Genomic DNA, 23250 nt, shown 5'->3' with positions numbered 1-23250 from the left:
GTTTTAAACTTTTCTTCCTACCAAATGGACCAGTCACCACATACCAGCTGTTTGCTGCTGTTTCTACTATACTGGGTGTTTGAATCAGTGGCACAGTAGCCACTCCTTGGTCCAGCCTGACTTCTTCATTTATTGCTTATACAATCTCCCCTCCACCAGGCCAGCTTCTACATCTTCTAGGCCTATGGGCATCAAACATCCAAAACATCATATAAGACTGGACTTTATGTACAGGATGCTTACTGTTCCTCATGCTGTCTTTGGCTTCCAGCAAGGAGTGTGGGTCATAAGTAGTCAAGATGGCTTATGCAACCAATGATCAAACTGGAAAAATTCAAAAGAGAAAACTGTGGAATGCACTAAACCACCAAAAAAGTATGGACATTGAGGTGATCTTACTAGCTTTTAGCTCAAATACCAAGAAGATAACCATCTTGTAAAATCCATAGTTCATCACAGGCTGGACAAACTTGTTACTAACTCAACATTCAAGGGCTGTGGTCTTAATGGTTTCCTTGTTTTTTAACATCCAAACTAGCTGGAGTATTAGCTAAGTCATATGTATGTAACCCATGCTGCAATTCTGATGACACTACTATGTATTCTGTTCCTAAAATTTGATCTGATTTGGTGTAATCAAAGATTTCCATTTATATGACTAAGGACTGGTGCTTTGGTGTAGGGCATTGAGAATTATTATTTTACAAAAAAGTGGGTGCTTTTGCATAAGTCTTGTCTTTATTTTTTCATTCTCAGTCTCCTCTATTGTTTTTTTGGAAATAGGATATTACAATTTTACAGTTGTCCTTAACCCATGACCATACTGGAGATTTTCAAGGCTCCCAGCAGTTGATCAATACAGTCTTTAAAAACAAAGATTTAAAAAAGAAAATAAATTTTTTTTATAAAATTTTCTGGCTAAATCTCCATGCTTACAGCACTCCCAGATTTATTTATCAGACTTAAACCAGCAACTAGCTTTGGAAGGGCACTTCAGCTGAAAAATGATGCATTAACAGAGCTATGGGGGTGAAAAAGTTTCTAGAGTTTTAGTGAAATAAATTAATTAATAATCCATGGGCAGTAGATCTCTTCTTTTTTCTGACTTAGCCTGGTATCAGTAATAGCTGTGTAATACAAATATTATACAGTCTGAAAATCTCATTAAGCAGGTAGATAAACAGACCCATTTCCAGAAGAGGAAATTAATCTCTGTTGTGCAGCAGAAATTGGGTACTACAGCCAGCCACCAGCAGCAGGAGAAGGTTGAAGCACCCTGTGTCACATTATTCACCTGCCAGTGCCACCAGAAGTCTGCCTGCTGACAAGACTGCAGAGAAGCTGCTTGACTTCTTTTCCTGTTTGTCCATCTGTTAAATGGAGTGAACACTTAGATGCTTCCCAGGCGTGGTGTCAATTTTATGGCATCTCTCTATTATCCTGAAGTTCTAAAGAACAGGCATGCATATTTATAAGGGATTTAATGTCTTGTGCTTCAGGGCATAAACTAACCTCTAATTAATAAGGTTCAAGAGTAGCTTCTCCTGGGTAGTTAATTTTTCACAGAAGCTTTCCTGTGTTTTTCTTTGCAGCTTTTGCTGTTGGCTTCTGTCATGCTGCTAGTGGAGTGAAGGAATATGTGATTTAAGCCAGTAACTTCTATGTTCCTAGAAGATAGCACTGTGTGCCAAGGAGAACATCCATTCTCATTGCAAGCTGTTCTCCCAGCAGATCCAGGCCAAATAAAGGATTTGAATTAGAACTGCAGTTCAGGAAAGAAATATTTCTTTTTATTTGGCAAAACAGCTACAGCTGACAGCCATGTCTGGCACAAAGTACAGTGTTTTTGTCAACTCACTGTTGGAGAGCAGAGTACAGGACTCCAGGCTGACCCTCTACTACCTGGCTCAACTTCATCCTGCAGCTGTGCAAAATGTGACCATTTGTTGTCAGAGGGCTGCCCTTTCTCAAATGGCTCCCTCTAAAGCTGCTCTGCTGTGCAGGCCCACAGCCTGTTCTCAGCTAGGTTGCTATCTGGCAGTGTTCACTGGTTCTTGAGGGCTACGTGATGTTTACACATGCATTTCTCAAGATCAGGAAGAACCAAGATCAAGTACTAGCCATGATCCCTTTAATACCTCCCATATCCACAGTCATTCTTCTGGGGTTGACTTAGGTCCAGATTCTGCCAGGGAACAAATCTCCTGGCATTTCTCTTATTTTTGTGTCTATGATGGTGACATCAGCATTGCTAGACATAGGCTGCTCTCAGAGGAGCAAGTCCCAGCACTTGGTTCATTACTCTTAAAATCTAGTTAAGATTTATTGTGCCACACAGTAGTATTTGTCAGTCATTGTTAAAAGAGTGGTGTAACTAGTATCCTGCTAGCAGTGACTTTGGGAGTCTTCTCCTAGGGACATATAGAAAACTATATTTTTATTCAGAATTTTCCTTTATAAAATTTGTCTTCTCTTGGCATTTTAAAAATTTATTTTGTTCTTCATGGCTCTTCAATCATCTAGCATCTCCACATTATGTCCTTGTTTCTAAGCCCTGCTGAATTCATCCTCCCTTTTCAGGATTACATCAGCTCTATCTTGTTTTAGACAGAACAAGTCCTTGGATTTCTTGTTTATAAGAGAAATTTGGAAAAGTGGGGGAAGTAATCTTACAGATGCCTAGAAGCATCTAGGTGATGCTGATGATCCTTTTTCTAGGGAGAAATAGCTGTGCTGGGTAGCTTCCTTTGCAAAGGATCTTCTAGCTACAGTCAGCAGAGTCTCAAGTTCCCTAGGTAACCTGAATATTAATTATTATATTAGTATTCTTCAAAGGTTTTCCACTTTAAAGAAGTATTTCATTAGTGCAACAAATTACAGAGCCCAATTAAGTGCAAGCTGTAATTGTTTTTTTACACCTCCACATCTCTACTTTACAGACATTTTAAGCTTGATTTACTCTCATTTGGGCTATACATGAATGGTATCAATCTGCAGGTTTTCAAAATAGTTGTGACTCCAGTTTTTGCAGAAAGCTACAAAATACTTAACACAGGCCTCAAAATGAGGACAGAAAGGCTGAGCAGATGCTGTGTTTCAGAGAAGCCTCTGAGCATTGTATTTCTGGCTATCTGACTGAGCTTAAAGCAATGCAACAGCACTTCAGGACACTTGAATAGTGAGCTGTGGGTACTGGGCCCTCTCCCCCTGGAAAGATCATTCTAGACAAACTTGCATCTCATAATGAAGGGAGAAGGCTATTCCTAGGTGTAAAATACAGTTTTAAAATTCCTGATGTTACACTGCAGTCTAGCTGGCAGAATAAACTAAACCAAAATATTCTAATTTTTTTCTTTTTTAGAGGAACATTACTACTTTAAAAAAAGAACATAGACTCTTAAAAAGAAGAGTTAAAGATCAACTATTTTCCTAGTCCTGTTATTTTCCCTCTTCCTTTTTATTCTACTTGACCTCTATAACTCTTTTCCCACTTTAATATCTCTTCTCAAAAGTGTGTTAAACATTCCTGCAGATTGTAGAATACCATTTCTTGAAGAGATTAGTTTTGTTATAAGCTACCCTCTAACCCATATAACAGTATTGCTTATCACATCTGTGTACGGCAATGAACCCCAGCTGAAATACAAACAAAACACACTACAAGGTCAATTTATGCTTATATAAGCTCACACTACCACATAATCAATAGCTTTTCTAACACTAAACAGATCAATATTTCTGCTGTAATCTCTGAAATCTTCCAGTTTACAAGAACATACACAGAACTCAGACTGCAGAGCAATTAAAAGTCCATTTGCTGCACAGATTTAATAGATGATATGTAAAATAATGAGTATATATTCAAAGACATATTTTATTTCAGGAATGAAAAAGATGGGTGGAGAGATAATAATTAGTGACAATTTGAAGAAATGCTTGAATCATTTAATTGGCCTATAGACTATTATGTACTTTTTTAAAGGATGGAGGATTCCTATAAGTAGAATCTAATTTTGGATCAGTCTGAGCTAATTATGTCTTCATGGCAGACTCTCTAAATAGTCTTTGGTTTGAATATTTTATTACACTTTTTACATATTCAGCCTTGATTTCAGATTCCACCCTTTTGGCTTCCTTTGTCTTAGATATTTATGGTATTACTTCATTTATAGGTAATTCAAGGGCTGTTAGTATATCATTCCCCTTCAACATGCTCTGTTTCAGATATCAGATTTAGCCATTCTTTTCTTAAAGTTTGGAGTATTTCATAATATGCCTCATTGCACTTTGATTGACACATTGACTTGGATTGACAAGAGCCTGGAGAAGCCTGTCTAGAGCCCCCAGTGCAGTACAATAAGACAATTGCTTGCTCATTATAAAAAAATCAAAGAAATGGAGATAGATAAAAAGTAATCTTCCTGCTTGTAGTTGTGCCCTTGAAATTTTGCTGTTATGTAGTAGAATTTTTTGTTCTACTGTCACAACAGCCTCTGCAGTATGAAACCTCAAATTCTTTGATGTCTTCACATGTACAGCACAATAACACATGTGAACTAATGATTATAAATATCCAAGCCAGGTAAACTATTAAAACAAACTCAACAAACAAACTTAACAAACTTATGTGCTTGTGTGTTAAAGCAAGCGCAAAACTTTTTTTGGTTTGTAGTAATCCACAGACTTTTTTCACTTGAATGCTTTGTTCTTGAACTTACAAGTTGTGCTGTGAAGTCCACTTAGCTCACAGGAGTTACAGCTTTAAATAATTGCTAGTTATAATTTGTGTTTGGGTCTCTTTTATGTGATGTTTTTGTGTCTAGGGTAACTGAAAATCTGCAAGGAGATACATCTATGTAAGCATTGCTGGTGTCAATAAAGTGCAGGTGCTTTATAACAGGACTGATATGATACTGTTTTTGCAAACACTCACTTCATAGATATTTGTAAATGGTGACTTAAAATCAAATAGCTTTACACTATTATTGAAAAAAGTTTGTCCTGATCACTATTAAAATTCTTCAGTTGTTGAAATTTTGCACCTTGTCTAGGTAACCTCTTTCAATATATTTCCTAATACTGAATTTAAGCTCTCTTTAGAGGAAATTAAAATTATTTTCTTCACCCTTCCCACAATGACATTAAAGGACAATTGAGCATCTACTATTTCTAACAATGTTTTGAATATTTTTATACTTCTGCAGTGTCTATCGCCATCCGTTTTTCTCCTCCTCCTACCCCAGTTTAGTCCAATGCATTACAACACTGAAATATTTCACTATTCTCAGCAATGACAAATGCCTTCAGGCCACAGACCTACAGGCACTGTTGTCACACTGAGCATTTTCAATGGAAAAGGTTTGGTGGAATGGGAAACTTTTGAACTCTGAAGAAGTTTTTTATATAAAGACAAATTCATATCCATTATAGATTCTTCACATATCACTCAGAGTAACCCAGTGCTGGCTTTTGAACCCGCTGAGAGAGTCTGCTAACCCTTGGCTAGCCATTGATTGTTTTAGCCCTTGTGATTGATCCACACTGAGTAGTTGAAGGTGTTGGGATGTTTGCAGTATCTTCAGGATCTGTGCACGCTGTCACTTGTCAGCAGGCACGTGCAGCCCTGTACAGATGACCAGAATCAGCTAAAATGCATATATTCATACTAGCACAGAACCAAGGTAGCTAATTTTGCTGCTATCTTGGCTACAGAACAACTGCAGGAGCTGCAAAGAAACTATATCAGCATATTTAGAGCATGTGTATTCCACTAAACACAGTGGACTATCCATATGGAGTGTTATGCAGAAAAGTTTGGAAACATGTAATCAAAGCAACGGCCCTCTGTTACTGCCAACAGTTCAGCATGGAAAATCTGCATAGCAGTTGGAAAATAACATTATTTGGCTTGTCTCACAAGAAAAATAATTTTGGTAACTTGCTTCAAGAAACCTTCCAGAAAGGATTGTTGTAAGATCTCAGTGGCCATTAGCCTGAAGAAATTATTTGGATGCCATAGGCTCAAAATTCTGTATCAGCTGAACAGAACTTGGGTACTGCACCCTTCAGCCACAAAGGAAAAAATTCAGTGAAAGTGTATGCTGAGCAACAAAACTCATTCTTTAGTGCAACTCTATATGATTCTGTGTTGTCTAATGTGACCAAAACTTCCCAGACTAATGCAGCACACCCCTCCACTTAGGTTATTGACTAAGATTATCATGACTGTACTTACTCACTCATGTGAGATATGTATTACCAGTCAAAATGGTGCCGTCTTTTTCCAGGTTCTGATTTTTATTACACGTGACTGTTCTAGATGATGTGATCAACTCCCTTTCTGCTTATCTTGGCATAAGAAATATCTGTGTTTGGAGTTATATCTCAGGATTAAAAAATAACTCTTAAATATCACTCAGCTTCCAAATCCCTACAGGAGAAATGTTGGAGGAAGAGGCTTTTCCAAATAAGAAACTGTCAGTAGTAAGCTCTGAGGAGGTATTTTCCAAAATTCTGCTCTACAAAACTTGGGTACTTTGACTCAAGCATCACCTTCAGTCTGGATTTGTTATGCTGTGACTGGATCATAAACACTCAACCCTGCAGTCTCTGATAAAAGCTGGAACTTAAACCTTCTTACTCTAAGATACATTCATGTTCTGAAAGGTATGAGATGGATACTCAGCCTGTATAGCAGCATCCTATTTTCCAAGAGCTGCTTCCATATCTCAGGGTTTTCTCCCAGTCAGAACAATGTGAATCCCGCTCTAGTAAAAACAAACAAACCAACAACCCAAAACCCAAACCAAACTAACAAAAAACCCCAAAAAATAAATAAAAAAAGGTTACTACTGTTTGGTGCTGTTACAATTTTGACCCTTGTTTCTTATTCTGCCATCCTAAGTTTCCCTCTCCCCAGGTGGCATGATACAAGTTAAAATGTCTTGGCTTTGCAGCTCCTCAGGTAGAGCCCTTGTAGGATACATGTGTTAATCTTATGAAGTAAGTGCTCTTCAGTGAGTTGTCACCTCCTGACAGACCACGTGAATGACATTTATATTCTGATGAAATTGCAGTAATAGATTGCTTGAAATGCCCAGTCTCTACTCCTTCCTCATCATTTGCTCTTAGTTGTTGATGACTGCATTTCACAGCTTGTACAAAATCCTGTGTGAACAGATTGCTGAATACACTTACGTGGGTAATGCTGTCTGCAGGTTGCATGCATTCCCACTGGAGCTTTGTACAGGGATGCTTGAGCACAGTGGGATTCTGTGTCATGATTTGATCTAAGTAAAATGTTTCTATTGTTACCACCAAATTTTTAGCATGGATGCTCTAAGAATATTTGTCATTACTCAGTATGTATTCTCTTGTTCTTACTGTTGTTTCTGGACTAGCTTCTCTCTGTTTTACTTCCTCAGTGAATCCACAATATTAATATAAACTATTATTTTCTTATTCTGATATCTGTTCTCCTTCTGCACTGTTTCTGCTTTTATTGAAGCACTTGTTCTTGTGGAATGAGTAATAAAAAGCAAAAACATGTCATCTTTATTAATGAATGGGATCTGTTATCAGTTTGCCTTTTCAGGGTCTGGTAGCCATCACACACAAAAGAGCTGTTTTACTAAAGTTGGCAGGAATATTCTGGCATTATTCCTTCTCCTCTGAATGTCCAGTGGTTGACACAGGTAGTGTTTAGGCCTGCTTCATTTAGCTTCAGGAAAATAAGCAAGGAAATCAGCATTAAGGGTTATGTGATTCCTCATTTCCATGTGAGTGCCGGGAGCAGTGAAGGACAGCTGCTTCCTGAAGGACAGGGTGTGGGATTCCAGCACCATAACCTGGCCAGCAGAGCAGAAACTGGTAGCTGGGCTCATCCCATCCCTAGCAGGAATGGGGCAGCCCTAGCTCAGGCATGAGCACCTCCCTGGGAACAGGATGGACACAACAGGAGACTGGATCTGCTGTGGTGTTTTTGGGGCAGCGACTGATGGCTCTGGAAAATTGAAATAGAGTCCTGGATCCCAGACAGGATAGGGGCAGCCCCAGGATGCTGGACAGTAGTGAGGCTTGGTGGAGCCCTTAGGACCTGACAATGAGATCTGAATCCTTTTATTGGTACAATATTTTATAAGACTGGAAAGAGCTGGTTATAGCAAAAAGTGACAAGAAAGAAAAGCAAGTGTGCTCCAGTCAAAACCAATAACACTGGTTCAATAGCATCCAGTGTTCCCAAACATCATAATTTCACTCTACTGCCTTACTGCATCATTTTTACTTTGACATATATTTAGAATAGGATACTATATATGCACAGAGCAATTGTTTTCACCATGTGGGTATCTCCTGACCCCAGAGCATAGCTGCAGTTCCACCCACAGCCTTGGACCTGGTGGTTTTCATTGGCCACAGATCTTCCCTGGCCCTTCAGGTTTTGAGCAGGCCAGTGGGAATCACCGTGTTTAGGGAGTGGAGTAGAATACAGCTTATGGAAATCAGAACCCTACTGCTTCCTCTCTCAAGAGTGACATTTCCTGGTTACTCTCCTAGTGTGGTTATTTCAGATCTGTGCCATCCCAGCTCTCCCAGTGTTCCTCATACATCTGGAAACTTTGCCTTGGAGGAGCTTTAGAAGTCAATAGTCAAAAAGGGTTAATATATACCAGTAAGTCATCTAGCAACTGAAATGATGCTCTTTTCTTTCTTTGTCTCCTTTTGCATTTTATGTATGATTCAAACCAACCTTCCCAAGTTTTTTCCCCCCTCATTTTGACCATTTTTTCAAGAGAAGTGAGATTGAGAGTTATACCAGACATGCTAATTCTCTTCCCTGTCTTCTGGGAAACAGTGTTTAGGTTCTTCTGTGTGCTGGACTATGCTTCAGTTCAATCAGAAACATTAAGTTATTATTTTTATAATATTTTATAATATTTACAATAATTATTTAAAAATTTTTATTATTGTTATTCTTGTATTTTCTCTGTCTACATTTTTGATAAAGTGAAATGAAGCAGCTTCTCTTAGCTGTGTCTTACCGCATTAAAGTCAGCCCACTTTCAAGCAGAAGCTGGCTTCTAATATTTAACAAGTTTCAACAATTTGTTTTACTTTAGACATTGAAACAGTATGAAATAAAGCTTTTCTATTTCTTTGGCTCTAATGGTAATTTTTTTTTCTTCTCAATTAACCTTCATTGTGATATTTTCAAAATTCTGGGCAATTCTTTTATAAATGTATTTTCTTCTCTAAACTGTTAGTAGTTCTCTTAGTATCTCACCTAATGAGAAGTCTGTTTCCTAGCAATTGATACATAATATCTGTCCATTAATATTTTAGCCTTACAGCCTGAAAAATCAGATCCCATGGCAGCAGAGAGGACATTGTTGCCTAAAGCAAAATGAATTATAGTATTTTGGGTCTGATTTCAAAGGTCTGATGAGGATTTTCATTTCATTTCATTTCATTTCATTTCATTTCATTTCACTTCATTTTACTGTTAATAATGTAGAATGTTCATACACATAATATTTTTTTAAGTTTGGAGGTAACAGGAATTGTAAGATGAGTGATAGTCTTCACTCCCGCAAAAGATTTGAGTAGTGAATCCCTTGCATTTTTATTTATTTAAGGGCTTCTGCTAGGTGTTTTGAGGAGCAGCTAGGCTATCTGTCTTCTTCATGTACAAGTTGTGATGTAATTTATTTAACATCTGTGGTACTGTGCACAGGAAAATTGTGATGAACAGTTGCAGAAATTATTATTAATTAATTGGCTTGCACCCATCTAGATGTTCAGTAAGTACCACTGTCAGTGCCTTCCTTCTCAATCTCTTTTATTTCCTTTTTTTTCCTTCTTCAGCCTTCTAGCTACTTACAATCACTAGTTCTATATTGATGAAAATCACATTTTTAATTCTTTTGGGACTGCAATCTCTCAGGGTTTCTATATTAATCTTAGCAATTGATAATATTGAGGAAATTGATTTTAACTTTTTCTTAGTGGGGAAAGGAGACCAAGAGATAAAACCAGTTATCAGTTCTTGGTTTGATTAGTTTCTGAACTTTTGCTGTAAAAATGGACTTGCTTAGCAAAGCAAGCCAAAGGAAATGACATAATAGAAGGTAAATTTAGCCTTTTGATGTTCATTGATGTGGTTCTCTAGCACTGCTTTTCCACTTATTTGCCTGTCTTTGAGCAGATTTTGTTTGTTTGTTTGTGTTTTTTGCAGGTCAGAATTAGCTTCATGCTGTGATGCAGTCCACAATTTTATTGCTTCTCAAAGCAACAGCCCACTGGGAAGTAACATGAGTTATGAAGTGGACAGTAAAAAAACTATCCTCATTACAGAGGACATTTTTAAGATGCTGCCTGTGGTAAGAACTGTATCTTTTACTTGTTACTATCATCACAGTATGTATATTTTGGGTTAGTAATTGAGATGCCATGATTCCTCTGGAAGAGACCCATCAGCCCCTGTATTCACTTTATAAAATTCTTTATTCACTTTGCAAGGTGTTTTTTTTTTTTCTTTTTCTTTTTGGTTGTTGGTTTTTTTTTGCTTTTTTTTTTTTTTTTTGTTTTGTTTTTTTTGTTTTTTTTTTTTGTTTTGTTTTGTTTTGTTTTGTTTTGTTTTTTGTTGTTGTTTGTTTGTTTGTTTTTTGGGTTTTTTTTTTTTTAAGACTTCCTTTGCAGTGGTAGAGGCATTTACAGATATCACAGATCATAGATTGGAGGTAGAGTTGCTACAGAACACAAGTGGTGCCTGGCTTGGCAGCCAGTTGAATTCAGGAGCAAATACTCTGAGAATCTTTGCCTTGCTTTTATCATTCCTGTTTTTAAAGGCATTTGAATCTGGAAGAACATTTCATATTCCTCCTATGCCCATGCCATTTCCAGTGCAGGGTGTGTAATTTACGAAAGATATTTTGGTGGTAAACCTGATACAGAATAGCATAGAATATAGTAGAGTAGAACAGAGACATTGCAGCTGAGAGGAAGAGGGACCCACAATGGTCACATAGTCCAACTGCCTGATCAATTCAGGGCTGATCAAGTCAAAGCAAGTTATTAAGGACATAGTCTAAATGCCTCTTAAACACTGACAGCTGGGGACAACAACCACCTCTCTAGGAAGCCTGTTTCAGCAATTGACCATCCTCTTGGTAAAGAAATGCTTCTAAATCTCCAGTCTAAACCTCCCCTGGTGCAGCTTAGAACCATTCTGATACATCCTATCACTGGATACAATGGAGAAAAGATCAGCACCTTCCTCTCCCCTTCCCTTCCTCAGAGATCAATGAGATTACCTGACTTTTTCTCCAAACTATACACATCCAAAGTCCTCACCCACTCTTCATAGGACGTTCCTTCCAGCCCTTTCACTAGCTTTGTTACCCACCGGGGCAGGGGCAGAAACACAGGTTGAGAAAAGGAATCAGGCTTTGTACCTCAGGATTACAGTAGGCATACAAGACCTCAAGACTAGACAAAGAGTTTGTATTTGGTTTCTTGAAGCTAAGAGCACATGGGAACCCTCTTACCCATCTCTGGCATTGTTTATCTGTTGTGAGTCTAGTTCTTCCTAACACTCCTGCGAATCAGTCTTTATTGGCTTCATTGCAATAGAGGATACAGTGATTCCAAATGTAAGCTGGAGAAATGAAAAAGGTAGTATGTTTTATGTGCACATATACATGCTAAATTACCCAGAATTGCCTGGCCTTTGTGTTCTTTTACCATTCTTTCAGAATTGAACAAAATATTTGAACATGTTGTTTTGTAATATATTGCCAGGCAATATGACGTTTGCCCCTTTCCCCACACTTTTTGCCTTGTTCATAACAATGTCCCTTCTTGCTTTTCTTTGGGCAAGCTGATGAGAGAAGAAAGAAGGATAATGATTTCCATAAGCAGGTTTTGAGACACTTTTACAGCTGGGTTTAATTTCCGCAGTCAGAGTATCCCAGCTGTTGGCCTCTGGTGAATGTCAGTGCTCCCACGGCAGAAGAGGATAAGCAAGATGTATGAAAAGTTTCTGAGACTGGGATAATAGCCAGCTATATTAATGTCAAACAGCCAACAATTTACATTAACTTTCTAGGCTGTAAATTGTACTGGTTCTCAAGTGGATGCACTTAGCTCCCACTCAGCTTCCCCACTGCAAGACAGCAAGCTGTAACAAGAAGAGGAGTGGAGACTGTGAACAGCCAGAAACAGTAACCTCTTCAGTGAGGCCTCACATACATGATGAAGTTAAGCCAGGGCACATCATTATCCTTTACAGCATCTTCAGGTTCCTCTAAATTTGTTATTCTTCTTCAAATGTAATTGTGTGATGAGACAAGTGAGGAGAATTTACAAAGTTACCTTCTATCACCTGAAAAAGTAAACTACTATATGACAATCCCCAGACTGTTACAGTGCAAAGGAAAATGGATAAATTTAAACTATCTTCAGTATAGTATAAATTAGTTCCTTAGCTTGTGAAGGTGTCAATCTACTATTAGATAGTTTTAGTGTATTTGTATTTAAAAGTTACTCAGTTTTAGCAATCCAGTATCATTCTCCCAAAGTGCTGGTAGCAGAGGTAACAGTTCTCTGTCGGTGCCTATTTTTGGCTCTTGGCTGTCCAGGTTGGCAATCTTGTCTGCTGAATGGTGAATGCTTTTACTGGGATTTACCAGATTAAACCTGCTAGACACAAAGAAACAATCAAAACACTTATAAAGAACTGGCTGCATCTTTTTATTTGTTTGCAGTCTTCTCCTCTTTCAGTCTATCGCTTCAAGAACTGTGCTGTGGTTGGAAATGGAGGCATTCTGAAAAATTCCAGCTGTGGAGATGAGATCGATAGTTCTGACTTTGTGTTCAGGTAAGAGCTGCTTCATCTTCCTGAAATGGGTCCAACATTCTTGGAACAAACTTGGCAGGATTGGAAGTATGCTAATTCTGGTTTGTAGCAATGAGGAAGGATCTTGACAATTCTTTATTTCTGCCTCTTTCAGGATACTTCTGCTTTGTAGTTTTCAGAATGCTGCTTTTTAATTAAAGAGTGGGCTGGATGATGCATGATTGCTAAGTCACCTTGCAGTGATGTGAAATGTGATTATCTGAGAAACTGACATTTCTGGTAATTTAAGATCCTTTAGGAGGCTGGTATTAAATGTCACATATGTATCTCTGGTTTAACAAAGTGTTTACTTAGCCATAGTTTGGGTCACCCATGTAGCACTTAATTGCCCCAATATTTGTTTCTCAGTTTAAAAATTAAGCATCTATTTAAGTAGCATTTTTAATATCTGGCTGGGAGACTGGGAGAAAACCAGATGCACTCTGTGCGTAATTTTGCCCACTCTCAGTATGTGACTCACAGTTTGTAGTTCATGCAAAGAAACAGTGCAACAGAGGGAAGTTTCTTTTTTCAATGATGTCCAATCACACAGCATGCTGGATTTTGTTTCCTTTTCTTACTTTTTCCTAATATTTGGGCTTTTGAAAATCTAAAAAAAACCCCCAAAAAACAAAAAACAAACCAAAAAACTTTCCAGTTAGATAACTGTTCTAATAAAAATTAGAGGTCTCTGTACTAAGATGCTAAACTTACTAAGTGACTGAATTTTAAAAAATTATTTCTTTACATTTTACAGAAATCACTGTTTCTGCAATAGGGCAAGTTATGCTGGTGTTAGAAGACTTAGTAGAAGACTTCCAGCAGAAATGCACTGTTTAGGCAAGAGAGGCAATATTTCCTAGCAACCAGCCTAGGGCATTCATAGACTGGGTCCTCCTGGGATTTTGACTGTGCTCCTGGTTTGTGATAGGATTTATGAAAATGAGCTTTCTGTGCCCTATTTTAACCATCTGTACAGTAGATTAAATATCTTACTACAAGTGCTGTAAGCCTTATTTAATATTTGTAAAGTGCTTAGACATCCCTGGGAGCTGACGTGAAAGTGTCATTGCACAGGAGTGGAATTTGCAAATAATAACTGTAAAGCATTTCTGGCGCACATCTGTTTAAGCAAATGTTTCTCAATTTCAGGTGTAACCTCCCTCCAACCACAGGAAACCTTAGCAAAGATGTTGGCATTAAAACAAACCTTGTGACTGTTAATCCAAGTATCATATCTCAGAAGTGAGTACTCCTGCAAATCTGTTTCTGTGCAATGGTGTATAATTGTTTGTCATGATTTAGATTTTCATGAAAATCCATGCATAGAGAGCAGGGCATGTAGATTACCTCATTAAGCCTTAGTTTCCATGTAGAAGATGTACTAGTCTAAATGGAAATTTTCTAACCTGGCCTTTTTTGTGCCATAAAGGAGTCAGCAATACCCAGATTAGCAAGAGCCTTGGCTGATACTAGTCAACAATTTATGGCAGAGTAAAATCAGTGGTTGTAAGCCCAAGCCTCTTCTTTTCCCACCATGACCATTACGACCCCAAGCATTTAGAAAGGAATTGTAATCATAAATCAGGAAAGCCTGGAAATGTGTGTCTTACTCTATCAGCAGTACTGTGAGCACATGTTCTTAGGTAATGTGCTTAGAGATCTTTTGATGAAGGCTGTTTCCTGAACGCAGGCCCAGCTTCTGCATTTTTTCAATGCATATGAAAGCTGCTTGCTCACACAATTTTTTCTCAGCAGAAGTGTGGGGTTTTTTTCACCTTCTTGATGAAAAGAATATCTAATAAGGCCAGTCGGACTAATCTGACATCTTCAGCAGGCTGGAACTGAGGCTTATCTATGAAAAGGACTGCTGTGCTATGTTATTTACTGCTAGCTAATCTTACTGTATCTTATTTTCTGTCATAACTGTATTGTCAAAAAGACAACATAAGGCAAAGCTTTTTTTTTTCCTCCTTGAAAGGAAAGACTACAATGAGTATATAGAAATTACGAACAGACATTTTTGCATTAATTCAGGGATAGAACTTCATTTTTTGCAATGAGTACTAACTATGTTAATGCTTACCCAACCCTTTTTTGACTTTAATGAAAATGAATTATTCTTCTCCAAAATTAGATTTATCTCTTTCATGTTAGTGGGCCTGCACAAGGATATGAGGAAGGGAAATTATCCAATGACTCAGCATCCTTGGTGATGTCTGATCTGATCCACAATTTTTCTGGGCTTAATCAAAGTGTTCTGCCACAGCTGTAGTCATTTTTTAGCGAAATCAAGTCACACTAGGGTTAATAGGAGTTGCACTGAAGGAAATGGGAGATAAACTTGTGGGAGGATTAAGTGAAAGTATAAGAGGACTTTATGATTTTAAATAAGTATTTATTTAAATATTCAGAAAAAACTGTAAATGCTTTTGAAGAAGACGCACGAAACAACTTGGTGCTATTTAGCAGAACCAAGTTTGTTTCTTCTCTCAGAAGACCTATTCTCACATTATTCTCTGTAATTTCTCATTTTTTATTTGCATACTGGCTTAGTCTGATGTTATTATTGTTAAGGTTAATCAGCTTTTGAACTGTGTGTGTCAGGGTGTAAAATGTAGGTGAACTCTTTTGCAGAAAAGCACATTTCTTATTTGTCCTAATGGAACTGGGCTACACTAGTTACAGTGGCAGAGCTGGAAAGGAGATTGAGACACTGTTGAGGCGTCCAGGTTTCTAGCTAAGGAAGAAAACAGATTTGAATTCTATCCTGGAGGCTCAGTACTTTACAGAGAGTAAAACCAGAGAAAATTCTTGTAGTGGAGGCCAGAAATTCACCCTTCGTTCACCTTTCCTAGACATAGGCTCAGGCATTTCTTGCTTGTTTTGGCTGTATGACTCTTCCACGCACAGAGGTTCAGGGTCAATAGCAGAGCCTGAGTCTCTCTCATTCATTATGTTTCAGAGTCTGATAGTAGTGGCACTTTTCTGGGAAGCAGAAGCTCTAAATTTAAACCCCTTCAGGTTGAAAATGGGCATATCACTCCTTGCACTAATTTAATTGTGCAAGAGGTAACTCTTCCATGAATGTTTTGAATGGAAATGGCAGTGGCTGCTGTCCTCTGTCTTGAAGTGCTGCATGAAAAGAGGCTTTGAACCTACTCAAGTTGTGAAGAGATATTAAACCAATTTTTCCAGCTTCTGCTGGAGCCATTTGTAAAGAGTGCACTCTGATAGCCTTTAAAAGGTGAAAATACACTGCTTAAATAGACAACTGCCTAAAAAGGAAGACTCAGTGCTTTGAGTCCCAAAGAGGGTGGAAGCTCTATATGTTTATCTATATGTTTAGATGATTCAGAAAAGTCAGATCTATAGAGACCATGAGTTGAGTGACCCCTTGCTTGCCTCACTTCTCAGATAACTTGGGAATTTTACTAGTCAGTATTTGGGAGCACAGAATTTTGCAGTGGTGAGAGCTAAGCCTCTGATCTTTGTTGGGGGGGGGACTGAAAGCATCTGAGAATAAATCCTCACCATTTATGAAGTTAGAGTTCTAAGTCTTTATAAATATCCATGTGTTCTCTTTGTAGCTGAAAGACATAAACAGGGATGCCTATATTTTTAGCTATTTTAAGAGTGTATCCTGCATTGAGCACACACTAATCTTTAACAGTCCAAGACTGCTCACATGCATCCTTGGATTTTTACACAGGGCAGACACAGAGATTTTTAAGTGAGATTTTTGTATACCTGATGTTGTAAGAAATACATTTCACAAACACATACAGTATATATTGTAGTGTGTGTATTTTTGATAGAGAAAGTATGAACACAATGGTTTTTTTCCCGTTCTTCTTAATTTCTTGGATTGATAATTTCTGTAAACATGTCCTAGTCTCATTAGCAGTGAATTTGATCTGCTTCCGTATCTCCTGTTTTGCAAGTTCAATCCTATGTAGTGTGTTCTTCTTATACATCAGTCAGATTTCCATAGCTGCACATATGGCAACTCATAATAGGGTGATGTAAACTTGCAGTGTAGACAGGCTGAACTGCTGTAACAGTTCATAATGCATCTTTGTAAGTGCAGTTGTGCTGTTCCAGTCTGTAATGTTTGTGTCAATACTACATTCCATTCCTAAAATTTTGTACTTTGCAGATACAAAAAGCTAAATGAAAAGAAGACAGAATTTCTGGAAAACATTGCGGTCTATGGAGACACTTTTCTTTTACTGCCGGCATTTTCCTTCAGAAGCAACACAGCCACTTCTTTTAAAGTATACCACACTCTGAAAGAGTTCAAAGCTACCCAAAGGGCAATATTTTTTCACCCCACTTATCTGAAAAGTCTTGCCCAGTTCTGGAGAACTAAGGGTGTGAAAGCCTACCGGTTGTCATCTGGTTTTATGATCACTAGTGCTGCTCTTGAGCTGTGTGAGAATGTGAAGCTCTATGGCTTCTGGCCTTTCTCAAAATCCATAGACAAGATGCCCATCAGCCACCACTATTACGACAACCAGCTGCCTAAACCGGGTTTCCATGCAATGCCCAAAGAATACAACCAGATCCTTGAGCTTCATGGCAAAGGCATTTTGAAGGTGCAGTTTGGTAAATGTGAATCAGGCTAAAAAGGTAGGTCCCATTCTTGCCACATGAAATGTCTTTATTTCACTAATATGCCGAGGGAAAACTTGTTTTGCAAAGTGTGAGTCTGTTCTTGAGAGACATTTCTACTTCACACTCAATGAAAGTTGTATTCCTAAATAAGCAAAAGACTGGATCTTTCTGAATAAATATGTATCACAGAGTTGAGAAATGCTTTCTAATTGTGAATATTAGATGGGGAGCATAGCTAAGTACAAATTATCCCCATAAACCATAGTCAACGAGAAGTGTCTCCTTATCTCAGATACATGTCTGTGCCAACTTATCTTTGGTTTGGTATCAGGTCCCAGCTGCCAGCCTCCTTTAAAGGTTGCTTTATTAAAGGCATTCACACATTGTGATCTCCAGGAGGAGACACCTAATCCTGGCATAGCCTTTCCAGGTGTGTGCAGAGAGCAGAGTAAGGATGAGGATTGTTCCATGAAGAGGAAGCATGCAACTATGGCCTCATTGCCTCTTGTTAGGTAAAGATTCAAGCAGTGAGGGAGCTGCCATACACTACAGCAGATCCTGCTGAGCATTTTACCTTGAGGCAGCTCAGAATCTGGGAGTTATAAATATAGGATGAAGTGTCATTCCTTTTCCTCTGTTCTTTCTATCCCAACCCCTTGGACTTCTGCCTTCTGTGTATTGCCTCAGAGAAATGCAGCACAGTCTGGCCTCTGACCTTGAGCCAATTTGCTGTATACACACTAGAGCTGACTCTGAAAAGATTTGTCTGCATGTTTTCAATCTTGATTTACCCTGTTGACAAAATAAGACAAATTTGTAGAAATACTACTTCATCTTTTAAGCTAACTCAAAAATTCCTGAGCTCATAATACTGTTGCCAATCTCCTTTCATAGAACTCTATTTTTCCAGGGGGTTCAAGTTAATATAATAGTAAGTGAAGTGTACAGTAGAACTGCCATTGTATACTATATACTTTAATTGGACTGATGTAATCTCATGACTGTATTACTCAAGTTAAATAAATAGCATCATCTTGTTCAAGCCAGAAATTTCAAGCTTAAAAACTAAGGGCACTTTTCTTCTGGCTAAGTTCTGAAATGTATTTGAAAATATCCTTTGTTGATATTTAGAAAGCATGTTGTCAAAGATACATTCACACTTAGCATATCATCAGAGAATGCTAAGTTTTAAAATAGCAGATTGTTAGTACCAGGAAGGCACAATTTTATTCCGTTTCAAGGGGGTTTTTAAGAAACAGAAAAATAAATGGCTTTCAGACTATTGGAATAATATAAAACCTGTGAGAAGGGACTAGAATCCATATAGTGAATCCATTCTCCTAGTCCATGGCAGGAGATAACCTAAGAGGAGTTGAATTGTATGTATATGCAGTTTCATGTGACTAAGGTATGCTTTTTTTTTGCTTCTTAAAGGTTGCAGCTTATTGAAAAGGTTAAGAAATACATAATATGTTTTTTCTTAGTGGCTAAGCTCTTTATATCCAGCAGTTTCCATTGTATTTGTTGTTCCTATAATATAAATCTTTGGAGACATACTGTGTAATTCTAATGGTAGTAACTACATGAGCTAAAAAAATGAAAGCAAACTCCTTAGAAATATTTACTCTAGAGAGAAGCAGATAGAAGCCACAAAAATATTTAAGTATCTTTATGTGTTAATTACATGCTGTCCATGCTTGACAGACTGAAAATCACTTGTGGCCAAATTTGCCAAATAAGCTGTAAAGGAAAAAAAAAACCACTAGAAGAGTAAGTTATGCTGCTCTAATTTACACCTATATTTACAAAGAAAAAAACGAAGAAATGCTTTCAGTATGAGCTACCATTCTGTTAGTATTATCAACTATTAGAGATAATTGAAATTCTATACTGAGAATATTTTACTGAAGATGACCTTTTCTAAAAATTGAACAATCTCCTTTCTCTTTTCAATTTCCATTTTATGTTCTTCTCCATGCTCTGTGTTCTTCCCTCTTAGTGGTTAACTGGAGGTTCCTTACACCTATGGGTGCCCACAGAAGGCTCAGGCAGAACCTCCCACATACATTACTGGACACAAAAGTTTGCTGCTGTAATGAGAAGTGAAGGAAGCTTCTCTGCTGGGAGTACTTATAGGGAGAGTATAACTGCATCCCAATGAATCATTTTTGGCAACATTGCTCCTAAACACCATCCTTGCCATTGGAAAGGTGAATTTTTCTTATTGGATAGAGAGAATTGTCAGATGTGAGAGCCCTGTAGAGTCCCACAATATGGGAAATTCTGCCTTAATATCCTCTCCTGTACCATTATGATTATGTACAGCAGACATGTACAGGTTGTTGCTTAAGTTGGTGCCCACCTATCACAGAGGGTCCAACAGAAAATGCAGCAACAGCAAAATCTTGAAATATAAGTAATTATTATTTTGTATTAGATTACCAAATCATTTTTGCAATGACCTTGCAGCTGAAGGAAGTCTTATTTGTTCATTGGTTTAACCGGATAAGCCTGAAGGGCATGTCATTATCTTCAAGTAAATGTAGGTTCAAGGAGACAAAATGTCCTAATTCATATTTAAAAATAGGGGGAAAAAATCTGATTAGAAAAATTGTCAGATGATAAATTAATCAGATTGGCATAAATTTGACTGCCCAGAAGCCTGGTTAAAATGCAAATTTTGTCTGACCGAGAATCCATCAGGTTTTCTGTTTGCTAGGAAAACACAGTAGGGCAGATGAGTGTGTGTTGCTCTGACATAAAAACCAGTAACATTAAGCATCTGCTCAGAGGAGACAGTTAACATGAAGAAACACAGAGCCTGGGGAAGAAAATAGTGCTCAATTGTCTGAGCAGAAGGACTGAAGGAGGAGAGGTGTGCTGGCGGTTAGGAAGTCAGAACTGCTGAACTCTCCACTGTATATCTCACCTGGAAAGTAAAAAGTAAGCAAAAAAGAAGTTTTTTAACTCCAACCAAATGAGTAAATGTAGTCTATTTCTGACAGAGAGCAGCAGTGACTCCCTCCACTCAAGGTGGAGCTGCCACAGCAGAATCCTGAGAAGCAGGGGGATACCTGCTTACTTCCTCAGGGACTAACATCAAAAAGAATCATTTTTTTCCAAGCTCTGTCAATATGTAATATTTTTTTAATCTTGAAATTTGCTGCAATCCAAGGTAGTGATAAATACTATTGCACATAGCCTATTTGTAACTGTAGAATGCCAACATGAGCTTAAATTCTGTTGGAATTCTTTTATGCCTGTGGTGTCCCAATGTAGCTAGAGAAATAAGAACTAACTCACAGTTCACTTTTAATTACCTTGAGCAAAATGATACCACATTTTAAAATAAGGACACCTCTGGATTCCTGTCAGGCAGCCAAATTGCAGACTATTCTTGACTTGGGCAAATATTATCTGATGTGAAATTATTAGATATTGAAAGAAAGGTTTTCTGCCTTAGAACCCCTGCAGTACAGCTTTTAAGTGCACGCTTTGCTCATGCATTCAGTGAATTAAATTTACATGTTAAGAATAATGTCAGTAATGAAACAAGTGGAGATAAATTGTTTCTGGTTGAGTTAAAACCTACCAGAATAGAAAAGTACAGGTTAAATCAAATCAGAATTTATGTTAGATTTCAGTTCAAATGAAGAAGTATTTACATACCTAGAAGGGTTTCATTTTTATTTCCCACAGAACAACTATCCTGTTGAAGAAACAGAATAATTGCAATCTCTGACAATTTCAAAATATAAGTAGGATAATATAATTTAAAACATATCCATATTCAAATTAGCAATGGATGTGGTGTCCCCATGAAGATACTGGCTAGACCTAGCCTTGGTTAGCTTAGGCAGCCCAAAGAGTGGGGAGCAGGTGGGATAAGCATGAGTGGTTCTGGGGGTGTTTGAATGAAGGAGTCCTCCTTTAGAAAGAAAAGATACTCGACTTAGACCAGGCACGAGCATTTCAGCTTAGCCAAGAGAATTCTGTGAGCCTGTGATTCTGTATAATAGATCTCACAGACTCACAGCCTGGAATGCAGATGAAAAGATGATGCAGAAGGTGCAATGCATACACAGAAGACTGAACTATTGTCTTATTTCAAGAATAACAAGCAGTTTTTCTTCTTTACAAGAAATATCAATAACATATTTTATTATTTTAATTTCAGGGTGATGATCCTAAGGAGACAATTTGTGTGTATCTCAGCAGTTCAGTGTTGGATTTGATCTGATATGATTTTGTGAGCATTAAACTGATTATTACTGTAGAGAAATATTTTACACTTGGGGAGAAAAGGGAGTGATTTTTTCACACAGTGACTGTTACATTTACAAATTTTGAGTGATTTTCTAAAATATAAAGTAAAAATTATTTGGAAAATTCTGAAACTCCTTTCTGCTGGTTTAATGGTAGCAAAGCACAATCTCAGGATGGTGGCAATATGTGACATTCATCATGTTTTGTTTCTTAGAAGATCATTAAAATATTTTGACATAAGATCTCTGGTTTTGTTGATATCGTATATTACAGGCAATAGTCTCTGCATGAAGTGGCAGTGAACGTTTTCAATTATGAACTTCATCCTGTAAATACTGGCATTTGTCTGCATGAGAGAAGTGATGAGAAGAGCTGCAGAGGACTAATTAATTCAGAGCCATGTCAGTCTTAGTTTGTCCCAGAGTGCACAGATGAAAAAATCCCTCAGGTCAGGGGTAGTTAAGTGGTTTATGGGCTTTCATTTTGTGAGCTATAGATGATGCTGTGGATTTAATGGGATCACTCATATGAGTGATGTTAATTCTGAGAACAAGTGTATGAAGGACCAGAGCTTTATAATTATTTATAAACCACTCTACTTGCTTGTGTTCCTGTCTAAGGTCCAGTTCAGCTCTAAAAGAGGACCATGAACCTGGTTCCACGCTACAATCCCCAGAGTCCTGGTAGGGCATGACTTTGCACACATTCTTGATATTCCAGCTCTGTGTCTTGGCTGATATATGAGATGGAATTTCCATTAGAAAGATGATGGGTACCAAGCCTATAATTCAATTTCTTTTCATGTAGTATAACTTGTATTCAAATGTGACTGCAGGTAATGAAACTGCACTAAGCATTATTAGAAGAATGTTCCTCTTACCATCAACCCTAAGCTCTTCTACATCAGGATGTATAAGAAAACTAACTACATTCCCCTAATTTATAACCTGTGTAGTTCTTTAAGTTTTCCATATGATCCAAGAATATATGTGGAGCAACATCCTGCAGCAAGAGAAAGTGGAATATCAGCCCAGTGGAAAGAATCACTTTAACATTTACAGGAGCTTTGACAAACAGTTGTACCCTAGCTTTTACTGCTTGTAGCTTATATGTTCTACTGCAGAAAAAAAACCCAACCAAGCAAGCAAACAAAATTTAAAAATTGTAATAACCAGATTCTGTTAAGAATTTCATTGACTCTTTTGAGAGTCCTTTGAATGGTCAGTTCAAAGATAGAATGTCCTTTTACAGTCAGATACTATGAGGAATTTGTTTAATAAAATTCCTTTTTCTACTGCAGCATTAAATCCCAAGTCAACTGATTTACAGAGCATTCAGTATTCCACTCTTCAAGGATTATATCTGCAAAAAAAAAATCCTACTTAATTGAATTGGTTCTTATGAAATAAAGTTCAGAAAAGCCTTTTAAATGTATACTTCATAAGAGCATTACTGCATGTAATATTTGAAAG

At 37.6% G+C, this 23250-nt stretch overlaps 1 protein-coding gene across 2 annotated transcripts in view; it reads left to right on the top strand.

The window, feature by feature from the left end:
- Positions 1-22018, top strand: part of ST8SIA6 (ST8 alpha-N-acetyl-neuraminide alpha-2,8-sialyltransferase 6) — a 36913-nt gene extending 14895 nt beyond the window's left edge. For both annotated transcript variants that reach the window (XM_056485682.1, XM_056485681.1), the window contains exons 5-9: positions 10235-10379; positions 12765-12877; positions 14048-14140; positions 17055-17527; positions 21690-22018. In XM_056485682.1, the coding sequence (XP_056341657.1) occupies positions 10235-10379; positions 12765-12877; positions 14048-14140; positions 17055-17523 (820 nt within the window). In that variant the 3' untranslated portion in view covers positions 17524-17527; positions 21690-22018. The remainder of the gene's footprint in view (positions 1-10234; positions 10380-12764; positions 12878-14047; positions 14141-17054; positions 17528-21689) is intronic.
- The last annotated feature ends 1232 nt before the right edge of the window (positions 22019-23250 follow it).

Source organism: Oenanthe melanoleuca, chromosome 2 (genome assembly GCF_029582105.1).
Source record: "Oenanthe melanoleuca isolate GR-GAL-2019-014 chromosome 2, OMel1.0, whole genome shotgun sequence".
Classification (NCBI taxonomy): Eukaryota; Metazoa; Chordata; class Aves; order Passeriformes; family Muscicapidae; genus Oenanthe; species Oenanthe melanoleuca.
The sequence above is the reverse complement of the archived record's forward strand: the minus strand, read 5'-3'. Positions and strand labels throughout refer to the sequence as shown.